The 11955-nt window shown below is 43.0% G+C and overlaps 1 protein-coding gene across 2 annotated transcripts; it reads left to right on the top strand.

The window, feature by feature from the left end:
- The first annotated feature begins 2782 nt into the window (after positions 1 to 2782).
- xpc (xeroderma pigmentosum, complementation group C) lies at positions 2783 to 11640 on the top strand. Of its 2 annotated transcripts, XM_023835289.2 has the most exons (14): positions 2783 to 3094; positions 3959 to 4222; positions 4315 to 4402; positions 4983 to 5067; positions 5465 to 5622; positions 5731 to 5851; positions 6164 to 6253; positions 6580 to 7335; positions 9048 to 9208; positions 9399 to 9480; positions 10084 to 10215; positions 10335 to 10504; positions 10815 to 10908; positions 10994 to 11640. In XM_023835289.2, the coding sequence occupies exons 1-14, from the start codon at positions 2986 to 2988 to the stop codon at positions 11288 to 11290; spliced, it is 2607 nt and encodes an 868-aa protein (XP_023691057.2). In that variant the 5' UTR covers positions 2783 to 2985; the 3' UTR covers positions 11291 to 11640. The 2 variants fall into 2 exon arrangements, with proteins under 2 accessions (XP_023691057.2, XP_023691058.2); XM_023835290.2 differs by lacking the exon at positions 2783 to 3094 and having other exon boundaries at positions 4057 to 4229.
- Positions 11641 to 11955: the final 315 nt, after the last annotated feature.

Below are 11955 nucleotides of genomic sequence, written 5' to 3'. Positions count from 1 at the left end.
AGAAGAGGAGAGGTAGGTGAACAATAAGGAGAGAAGGAAGGGCGATGACTAAACAGGAAGTGCGGAAGGTCATCTTGGAGGTTATGCAGATCCTGCAACATTTGGGCATATATAGACAATATGACAGCAGATAGCAGACGTCAAACCAAAAGCTTGGTTCAAATCCCAAGAGGGTTTTACCATTGTGCCCTTAATCTGAGTGCTATATATAAATTGGTCTAATAAATGATTCATCTGTATAATTTAAACTGTCAAGTAACTCTGCATCAACTCTGCACAAAGATGTTTTCTGAGAAATTAAATAAACTGTAGACCTCCTGCTTGCCCCCTTGCGTGTCTGTTGCCCTGGATCTTGCCCCTTTGCCTGCCTGCAGCTGTGGTCCATGCCGCTGGGAGACATTTGTTCTGAACATTTGGAGATGATGTTTGGCCCAGTCTGTCTCTCTGGGTGTCACATGCACCCCTTTCCTAGAGAGTTCAGATAAAATTATCTTGTGAACCCAATAAAACACAATAATGGGCCCTTTACTGAAATTCACTTGGACATGAAAATAATAGTTTATTAAAATTAGGATGAATCTGAAATGTAATTCCTTTATTTCTTACATATGACATTTGAAATGACTCAATGTAGTCACGGGTTTGATATTTCTCTCAAGGCTTTATGTAAAGAGCTAGTATGAAGGCTTCATTCCATAATCTGTAGACATGTGGCAAAATTTGGTAGCTGTTTTTACACTTCAAACTTCTGTAATGTTACATCTGTAGTGCGTGAGTGTGCAGCCTATACGGGCATCGCATCCAGGGACTCCCCTACTTTGTGTCCATAGGCTTCAAGCTCGCTGCAACTCTGTGCTGGATAAGCGGCTGAGGTTGGACAGGTGGATGAAAAAACCTACTGAAAAACCACTGGCACGAATCCATATTCCAACTGCTTATCCTGAGATTGGCATATATAATAATTAGGGCTGTCAAAATTAACGGGTTAACGATGATTAATCCATCATCATGATTAATCTGATAAAAAATTTTAACGTAATTAACCCATCTGCAGCGCAGAATGACTCAAAATCCATGAAATGTCTCCGTCAACTAGGGTGACCACCTAATCCATGTCAGGAGGGACACTATGAGCTACTTCAGCTTTTACGAACTACTTTAAAGCTGAAAGGGTTCTGTGCTCTGCTAAAATGTTTGGTTAGTTCCTAGATTGAAAGACTCATCCAGCTGTTTCGCATTAACATTACTGACACATATGCATGATTATATGAGACTGACCAATCAGCACACAGCAAGAACCCAGTGCTTAAGTGAAATCCTGCTCCTTTTAATTGAAATGTATGAAATGGTGGTTTACAAATCCTGTTGTAGCTCATAGTGTCCCTCCTGACATGGATTAGGTGGTCACCCTACCGTCAACCCATTTCGGGCAGTTTTGGTGCGTTCCATTTGCCCTGGGAACTCCTATTCCGAGTCGGATTCCGAGTTTTGAAGCCGGAAGTGACGGCATGCGCGGTCCCGTTTCTCGGAGATCCGAGAAATATCTCGGAGCAGCACAGAGGATCCCGACTCCCAAGTCCAGAATCCAAGATGGCTGCGCCTTTTATCAACAGAAGGGAAAGTTGTAGTTTTATACTGTTTAAGCACTACTTCTCATTTGTGGCTCATTAAATCAGTCGCACACACTATACCGTCCAACTTATCTGTGGACGTGTTGCTACGGAGTTTTATACGTAAAGCACCGCGTGTAATGTGTTATCAACTGATATTGCTAACAATGGCAATTAGCCGGGCTAGAATTGGATTTCATGATTAGTTGGATTATTTGTCGGATTTACGGTAGTTCGGGCTAATTGTAAGTGAACGAAGATAAAGACCATTTAAACTGAGGTACCTGTCCGGCTAAGCAAAACATTTTGCTTTTTGATATGGGTCCATGGTATTGCACTTCTGTGGCAGATGGAATGCATCCGACTCGTGTTCAAGATGTTCAATAAACATGTTAAGTGCATATATATTCCCTTTTTTCTTGAGTCTGTTTGCTCATGCAAAATGAAATGCGATTAATATAGATTAAAAATGAATTATATTTAATCGTGATTAATCGAAATTAATCCACAGCAACCCTGTGATTAATCTGATTAAAAAATTTAATCGACAGCGCTAATAATAATATATAAAGTAAACGAACATTTATACTAACGTAGTTATGGATGCAATTACTTTAAATAACATAATACTGAATTTAACACTACCTTAATATACACTTTAATATCAAGCTAAAAGGCCGTTTGTTTACTGATAAATTCACAGATATGAAAATTTGGAAAAGCGAGGAGTGGAAATCTACCGACGGTAACCTTTAAAATTATTTTGTAAATAATAAAGTAAGTCTTCTTGCGTATATTGTATTAAAGCGATACACCGAGGTACTACCTTCCTTCCTTCCTTCCTTCCTTCCTTTCTTTCTTTCTTTCTTTCTTTGGTTATAAAGCGTTACGCCACTGTCTAGTACGTGAAATTTCTTTTTACAAGGTGGTTGGAGAAAACTTATTTATATTCATGAAAGAAGCTACCTGATTGGCCGGTGAACGTGCTCCCAGCGACATGTGCTATTTGTTTCTTTAGGGTGGTTCAGGGAAATTCATTAATATTCATGAAAAAAGCTATCTGATTGGCCACTGAACGCATCTAAGGCATTTATTGGCCAATCAGGTAGCGCATCTCTCATGAATATGAATGAATTTTCCCGAACCACCCTGTAAAACGGAAATGGATGTGACGTTAGATCGGTCTCCCCTGCCCTGCCCGGCCCGGCCTCTGCCAGCTGCAATGCCGAGTAACCGCGGTAGCTGCATCTTATGCAACCTGTCTACACAGGCAATTGTGGCCTGTCTCTGCAGTCTTTGGTTTTAAAATTCAAAGCGTCTCCACCGCTGCCTTTTACTTGCTTAAACTACCTCTTGGTTGTGTTTCTCCTGGAAAATGGCCAAACGTAAAGGCTCGATCGGTGCTGTATCTAAAGTCGACACAAAGAAGCTGAAAGAGTCGGCGAATGCAAAAACTAAAGGAACAAAATGCAAAAAAGAAGCAGGTACTGTAATGGGGGTCTTAAACGAAAACATGAATCTCTCTGCTTATTGTAATATAGGGATTTCGGAGAAGCCGATGTAATTCAAGCACGTTACATGTTAATACAACGAACGTCTTTTCGTGAAATGTGTGTCAGCTGCATGACAGCAGTAAACATGCGAGTTTTAATGTTTTTGATCTCATTCAGGATGCAGCTGTCTTCCTTCTTAGTTCGTTAGTTTGCTGATGTGAAACTTAGAGAAACTTCATAACAAATATATGTGTATACAGGGCTCGAGTTGTAATGTGATGCACATGCCCCCCGTGAGGAAAAAATTACAAAAAACATCCCCTTCGAAAATGTACTATGCCCTAAATTGTTCTCTGTAGAAATTCTCTACATGTAAATCCCAGACTGTATCAGGCAGGTTTGGACTGGGATTCATCTGATCACGGCTTTAGTGTCCCCCACGGTAAATTGAGTTGAGCTGGGGGGGGGGGGGGTCCCCATGATAACTTGCCAGCTGAGGCCCTGCAAAATGCTTGGCATGCCAGATGGCCAGTCCAGCTCTGATCTCAGGGGTATTTAACTGGGGGACTGCGGTCCAAAACAACTTAACATGTACTGGTTATATGTGGTTAGAGTATGAATCAAATTACGGACATGTATAATTTGAAATTTTATATAATTTGTGAATATGAAAAATGTCCAATATTGGAGATTAACAAAGAGTAGCCAAGAGGTTATGATGGATCCTGTATGGTCTTGACTATTGAACCAAAATGGTAGCCATTTTCGCTTCTTTTTATGTTTATTCTGAATAAAAATGTTAGCCAATTAAATGCATTATTTTACTACTCATTATTATTTTTCTTGTACCCTCAGACACTGAAGTAGCACGTCTCATATCTGCTGAAAAAACAACCAAAAAAACCAAGATTCAGAAGTCCAGGCCTAAAAAGAACACGCCAGGTCAACGGACAAGCAAATACTTCCAGAACGACTTTATCACCATAAGTGATGATGAAGATGATGATGAGGATGGTGATGCTGCTCCGCACTCTGACAATGAAACTGCAGAACTGAAGGTGGAAAATAAAGTGGAGGGCAGTGACGAAGACGAGGATGAAGAGTGGGAAGATGTGGAAGGTGGGAGGTGATGTGCTGGTCCGTGTGGAGCTGGATGGGTGTGCCTGTGGGTGTTGACTGCTTTTTGTAATCGCTCCTTCTTTCCCCCTCAGAACTGGCAGACACGTCTTGTGTGGTGCCATCTCAACCTGTGGAGATTGAAATCGAAGCACCAGAACATGTCGCGAAAAGACTGAAGAGGTGAATGGGCCTGCGTGTTGGCAGTGTGGTCGTCTTGACATCAGTCCACTGAACCGCTCACTCTAATGCCAGTTGTGGTTTACTGTGCAATTCCAAAATGGCTGAATGGCTGATTGTCTTTATATTTTTAACTATTGTAAATTGTAGCTTTAAATTCTTGTTTATTCTTGTTTGCACAGTCTTTGGATCAGTCAGGGTTCATTTCACTACATGTTGTACTTGTTATAATTATATATGTGACGAATAAAGACTCTTGAATCTTTAAACCAGCAGTGTGGACACTTTCAAACGGCATTTAAAAACTTTTTTTTTGTGCAGACAAGTCTTGAAATTTGAATATTTTTGTTATATTTCCTGTGAAGCATTGTGACATTTGTTCTCGAAAGGTTCTATATTAATGAAGTACTTAATTATAACTATTTAAGTTTCAGAAAGTAGTCTTTCTGTATAACTTTAAGAAGAAATCCAGAAATGTTGCAGAATTCTCAGTTTACAAGACTATTTTGGACATAAGGTCCTACCTATACTGTGAGGGAGACTTATGTCATTATGGCAACTGTAACACATCTGTCTTTCTCAGGGAAAAGAGGAAAGTAGAGTTTGAGACTTACCTGCGGCGGATGGTGAACCGTTTCAACAAAGAGCTGTTTGTGGACATGCACAAGGTAAGTTTCAGTGTCAGTCGGCCTGTTTTTCTCTTAGTGTCTTTCGTATTGCTTTGTCTTCACCGGGGGAAGGCAACTCTGATGATGGATTTCTTACAGTTAAACCATGTTAGAAATAAGGAATAATCTCTTGTCTTTGGTGTATCAGTCATATTCATGAGTTACCCTAAAAAAGACTCAAATCATCACAGCAAATGATCAGTGTTTAATTTTTAGTTGATGTGCATATAAACCCTTAAATCTATCCCTGAGTAAAAAGGATCATTTTTAGGATTACTCCCTAGTCCGGACTTTTTTTAAGTCTGTCTTTTTTTCTGTTGACATCTATTTCTGTTGGCTTCTTGTGGATATTATCCGTATCCTTACCGCAATCCATTCCTGTTAACGCCACCTGTAGGTCCACCTCCTCTGTCTGGTGGCCAATGGCATGTTTCGCAGCCGGCTGTGCAGTGACCCCGACCTTTTGGCGGTGGCCTTGTCCCTGCTGCCGGCTCATTTCACCACAACGCCTCCCGAGGAGGTGACCACCCCCTTTCTGTGTGGCCTGCTGAAGTGGTAAACGTCGGGACCGGTCAGCTGCTTGCGTCGCGTCATGCCGAGAGTAACCATTCCAAGCGAGGTGTCCACGTACATTTCAGTCATACCTGCTACCCCTTCCCCCAGGTTTCAGGCCACCTTCACTCTGACCCTGGAACTCCCTGAGGAGCCTGAGCGGAATCCCCGGGAGATCTTGGAGAGGAGGTTAGGGTCCCTCTCTGCTCGAGACCACCAGGAAATGACTCATGTGAGCAATGTTTTTATTTTTTTTGTGTGTTTCATAAATAGCATTGCCGTGTAGTCTCGTCTCTCACTTCTTGTACTAATGCGCTGCACTGACTTGTAAGTATCTTTAGAAAATAGGGTCAAACCCATCCATCTTCTAACCAGTTATCCTGGTCGGGGTCAAACGTAAATGGAAATTCCTTATGAAAAATTAACAACTCTAGTAATAAACCTTTTTAAATGCTTTTCAAGTGTGTGTATGGGAATATGTGCTCACTTAGCATCCATTTCATTCCTGTGTAATTTTGTCGTCTGTGACCATGCCTCCCTGCAGCTCTTCCTCATCGTGTTGAGGTCACTGCGTTTATTTTGCCGCCTGGTAGTTTCCCTGCAGCCCATCCCCCTCAAAGAACCCCCTGCAAAGGTAATTCTTTGCACGCTTTGTATGCAATTATTAGCATGACGGATAAAAATGAACCTGCAACTGTTGCACACTGGATAGTCATCAGGGTTTTGCAGTGTGTCCCACATGTTGGGTTAAGCTTAGTTAAAGACTATTTAGAGGATTTGTTCAACTGCTGGCCCCGCAGAAAAGCACACCTTTACAGCATTCAGGTTCCCTCCATTGTATATGAATCTTAAGGTCTCTGACACACAGTGGTTATGCTGCTGCAGTGCAAAGTCTGACATACTTAAATCCTAGATGGTCAGGGTGTACGGGAAACTGGCTGAGCCGAGTCTGTGTTCCAGAACAAAGCAAAGTCGCCAGGCGGTACTCCCCAAAAAAGCCCCAAGGAACCAAAGGCCTCACCAGGGACCAAGAGATCCGCAGGAGGCAGGGCTAGTGGGGCAGGGCGAAATGGGAAGAGACAGCGGAAGAAGGTGGAGGAGGAGGAGGAAGAGGAGGATGGGGAGGAGCAGGAAGCAGAAGCGGTGACCACACCGACACAGAGACCGAAGAACAAGCAGCGACGGAGCATCGCCTCCAAGGTGTACTACAAGGAGGAGAGCAGTGAGGGGGAGGAGCACAGCGAGGAAGAGGAGTTCCTAGTGTCTGAAGAAGAAGAGGATTCAGAGGGGGAAGCCACAAGGCGACCAGACAAAAAGGGCAAGGGTAAGAGCAGGAGCGAGGCCTCCCAACGCCAAGGGAGCCGAAACAAAGGGGGAGACGAGGAGGAAGTACTGATGGAGTTCAAGAGGAAGCAGGGAAAGGGTGAAGACGAGTGGCTGGAGGTGCACCTGCAGCAGGCGGGGGAATGGGTGTGTTTGGACGTCCAGCAGGGGAACGTGGGCAAGCCACTCCTCTGCTCCAAACGGGCCACCCAGCCCCTGACCTATGTGCTGGCTGTGGACGGGGACGGCTGCCTGAAGGACCTCGGCTGCAGGTACGACCCCACCTGCATGACGGCATCCAGGAAACGTCGTGTGGATCAGGAGTGGTGGGAGGAGACCCTCGACAGCTTCCGTAGCCGTGCCTCGAAGAGAGAGCAAAGGGAGGACCAGGAGGTGAGAGGCTCTGACCTTGGGGGTCATTAGACATTTAGTAAAGTGTCCTGCAGTTCATCATCTTGGCCTGGATCCTAGATAAATGTAGGAGTGCATAATGATTCCACTCAGGCTGTCGCGATCATGAAATTTAATTTCATTTTATCCTGTGACTTGGTATTTTGCTATACTTATAGCTTTGGTTCACTTTGAACCAAAATATGAAGTCTGGCATATTGTGCGTTTGTTTCCACCAAATTCGTATCACTCCCAATCAGTGGGATCAGAAAAAAATGGACAAATTAACATAAATTCTCTGGTTGTTTTTTTTTTTTCCCCGGTTGGTGTAATGTACTGACTTGGCTGCAGCATAAATAGTGGCAGCCATCAAGGAAATATGCGGTCACCCCATCACGACCAGGGTTCCTAATCAGACCCATAAACACGCACTCAGACAGGTGCTATGCAGAACTTTTATTAAACACACAGGGATCACAAAGAATGCAAAATCAGAATATCTGGCTGAATATCCCATTCTGGGCTGGTGGAGGTCGCTCACAAGCAGTTCATAAAATACACCTGATGTCCTGAAAATAAACATTAACAGGATCAGGCTGGGTTGTGAAAATGTCATGAAACAATGTGGTACAAATTGGGCACCATCGTGAAATATGCTGTGAAGTGTGATGCAAGGTACAGGTAGGTCAGATGGTCACTACAGCATCTGAGTCAACCGTTTATTTGAGTTTCACATGCACTGCTGATCTGAGTCAACAGTGTTAAACTATCCAAGTAATAAAGGAATTTGGACCATTGGCCAAACCTGCACCCTTACCAATTATAGAAAGTTAAGGCCCATTTCATGTATTTCTGTAAATTTTCATAAAATGGCTGATTACCTTTTTCTGTATTTACACTGGCAAAGCCCCTTATGGGAACTGGACATATATATTTTTTGTATTTGGCTTGCTTGTAGATAGTTTTCAGGTTTCGTTATTTTTTTAGTTGCTTATATATTTGCCATTCAACACTGGCACCTGCGTGACTCAGATCCTGCAGTGAAACGTGATACGGATCAGTAATATGACATTTCTGTTTCGTCTAGCTGTTTTGATACAGATGAATGGAAGCAGTTCTCACAATTATTTAAAATAATCACGGTCAGCTCAAATAATCACGATTGTGACAGGGCCAGATACCATAGGAAGTAATGTACATTTAAAGATTCTACAGATACTGATTCAGCTATTTTTAATTCAAAGTGTACAAGATAAAAACGTCTTCCTGCTTTAAGTTGCTGGCAGATGCCTCCTGTCGGATCTTGGTGTCCCTTTTGATAAAGATGTCTAAGTATAACCGTAATAAAGTATTTCCCTGGCAAGAGCAATTTTTCTATTTTTTTTTATTTATTTTTTTGAGCAGAGGTGTTGGTGGGTCAATAATGCAAGCATGAAAATGATAAAATTTTAAGCTAAACTCTGCCCTGAATTAGATAATACATTTCTGACCCGATGGCCATCAGGTCAACAAAGCAGTAAAGGACTATATGTAGTAGTATTTATAGTACTTATAGTATTTATGTAATTACAGTAGTATAATTACAATGACAAAACCATACTGGAGTTATGATGCAGTGTAAATGGCAAAAAGAAAGAAACGTCAAATAAACTGGAAGGTGAGCAGTACAGACACATGTAGCGTTACACTGTTGCAATCTTTACTTTCTGCTCCAGCTCCAGGCGAAGCTGTTGGACAAGCCTCTGCCAACTTCCATCACAGAGTACAAAAACCACCCCCTGTATGCGCTACAGAGACACCTGCTGAAATACGAGGCTATCTACCCCTCCACTGCTGCCATCCTGGGCTATTGCAGGGGAGAGCCAGTCTACTCCAGGTACCTACAATCCTCCTCCTCCAAGTCCTCTCGCTCTGCAGCACTAGTCGATGTTTTAAGTGTGTGGCTATTCTGTAGATGTGTTAATTTGCAGTGACTGATGGTGTAGAATTGTGCCGTCCAGCCTGTGCATCTGGACTGTGAGTGTAGTCTGTACTTCAATGGAGTCCTGAAGAGGTTACCTTCACAGGGACTGTGTTCACACGCTGCACTCGAGGGACACCTGGCTTAAGGAGGCACGGACGGTGCGACTGGGGGAAGTGCCATACAAAGTAATGTCCCGTGTGTGTGTGTGTGTGTGTGTGTGTGCGTGCATTTGCGCGCAAGCATGTGTGTGTCTTTTCAACAACTTGTCTTACATCATTGATTCTCAGTAAAATCTGTAGTGAATAAAATACTTTATTTCTTCTTCAGCTATTGTAATAGTTTTTTAGTCCTTTAAGTAGCGATTTGTATTAATAATGACGACAATACTAGGTATAAGGTTCCTTTTCCGCCATTTACATTTACAAATGTTTTTTATGTGTGTATAACTGCTCGTAGGACTTTTACTTGCACAAAATTGTTCTGAGGGCAGAAGGAAAAATTATCAGAGAGAGAACCAGATCGTAGAGGAAGTGGGTCCAAGCAACAAGAGGAGGTGGGACCAAGACATCTGATTGGTTGGTCCTGCCTTCTCTAGTTACTTGGATCATTTTTCCTACTGCCCTCAGAACAAACTCCCATGAGCTATATTAGCCAATTCAGTTTAATTTCAAACAATAACCTTCTTAAACCTACCAAAATCAGTTATATCAAGCTTTTCAACTAGTACAGTCATTCATGATGCCGTGATTTAATGCTGTTGATCCTGTTTGCTTTCTCCCCCATTCCAGATGGTGAAAGGGTTCTCTAACCGTTCTCGGAAGGCCAGGCTGGTGCCTGAGAACCGAGACATTGATGACCTGCCGCTGTTTGGCCCCTGGCAGACAGAGGAGTACCAGCCCCCTGTGGCTGTAGATGGCAAGGTACTGACCCTCAGAAGGACCCTGGCAGCAATCTTGCTTTTCAGTGAATGTTTCCCAATGTGTTGGATGTGCATCTGGGGGCATAATGTGTGTTTTTTTTGTTTTTTTTTTTATACTAGGTTCCCCGTAATGATTACGGGAACGTGTACATGTTTCGCCCCTGCATGTTACCAGTGGGCTGCGTCCACCTGCGGTTGCCCAATCTACACAGAGTTGCCCGCAAGCTGGAAATCGACTGCGCTGCTGCTGTCACTGGCTTCGACTTCCATGGTGGTTTCTCGCATCCAGTGTAAGACTGACTAGCCATGTTTACATACCACTCTTTTGTTTTTATGGGGATGACACTTAGACACACAATTCCGCACATGTTCTCACACACTTTGAAGTGACTTGGAGAGATAAGAACATCAATACCATGGGCAAATATAGGGCTACCCAACATTTTCATGTCCGTGGTCTGGTTAATGTCCTACAAAAAAATTCACAGACCACTAAAATGGCTGGGGTGATGCCTGGGGATCAATTGGTGATTGATGACCCCTATGCTATGTGCAACTATACACTCTTTCTTATATACAGAATATTTCTGTTTCTTACAGCAATGATGGCTACATTGTTTGTGAGGAGCATAAGGAAGTTCTGTTGGCTGCCTGGGAGAATGAGCAGGAGATCTTAGAGAAGAAGGAGAGAGAGGTGACTTTCAGCACATATGTGTGCGTGCACATGCTGTCCTGTCTGTGCACTTGTCTCTAACGTGGAGCTTGGGGGTGTCTTGCAGAAGCGGGAGAAGAGGGTGTTGGCCAACTGGACCTTGCTGGTGAAGGGACTGCTGATCAGGGAGAGGTTGAAGCGGCGCTATGGTGCCAAAAATAAGGAGCAGGCCGCTGGTCCAGAGGGACTCTCCTCTGATGAAGAAGAGGGTGATGGATCTCAAACCACTGCTGTGGACCTGGCTACCTCCTGGCCCCAGAACCGACAGGAGGAGCCGGAGGGGGCCACTTCAGGGCGAAAAGCAGCAAGCAAGAGGGATAAAAGAGGACAAGAGAAACACCTGTTCCCATTTGAGAAACTGTGAAGTGGCTGTTTACTGGTGTCATGCACATTTCTGAGGGTATCAAGCATATCAAGCATGCACAAGCAGTAACCTACACTGATCTGACTTTCTCACATATAGTCACAAAATGATCTCTCAGCTATGAATGACTTCCACGGTTTCGCACACTGCTCATGGTCTCCTCTTTGTTCTTGTGTTTTGTCACTTGTTTGTTGGAAGTTGGTAAGTTGTTGGATGTTGGGAAATTGTTTATCGGGGCCTTTTGCTTGGATCTTGCGTATACCTCTGACTGATATGTGCCCAGCTGTGTTTCGAAAGAACAAGCAAAATCATTTTCGTATAAATATAAACTATTTTTTTCTAAAAACAAATCTATTGAAGTGTGTGTGGTTTTTGTTGGTGTTCCAGTGGAAATTGGTAAAGATGGATTCAGGACTGGAAAGTATGAATGAATGTTTCCTTTAAATAACTACAGTTCCAACATAATTGTTTATTCAGTCAGCTATTATTAACCTTATGGCTCAGTTTAGCTCTTCAACTGTAAATTACTGAAGTCACCTCTGCAGTACATCTGGATCATTTTATTTCTTTTCAACAAGCAAAAATTCATGTCTGCTTATGCTTTGCTTTTTGGTACAGTGTATTAAAATGTATTTATTTGAAACAAAAACCTCATGGAAATGGGA

The sequence above is a fragment of the Paramormyrops kingsleyae genome, chromosome 6, assembly GCF_048594095.1.
Source record: "Paramormyrops kingsleyae isolate MSU_618 chromosome 6, PKINGS_0.4, whole genome shotgun sequence".
Lineage (NCBI taxonomy): Eukaryota > Metazoa > Chordata > Actinopteri > Osteoglossiformes > Mormyridae > Paramormyrops > Paramormyrops kingsleyae.
The sequence above is the reverse complement of the archived record's forward strand: the minus strand, read 5'-3'. Positions and strand labels throughout refer to the sequence as shown.

Coding starts and splice junctions, on each gene's coding strand:
- xpc (XM_023835289.2), top strand. CDS start 2,986: ATGGCCAAACGTAAAGGCTCGATCGGTGCTGTATCTAAAGTCGACACA. Junction 3,095..3,958: donor AAAATGCAAAAAAGAAGCAG/GTACTGTAATGG, acceptor TTGTACCCTCAG/ACACTGAAGTAGCACGTCTC. Junction 4,403..4,982: donor GTCGCGAAAAGACTGAAGAG/GTGAATGGGCCT, acceptor TGTCTTTCTCAG/GGAAAAGAGGAAAGTAGAGT.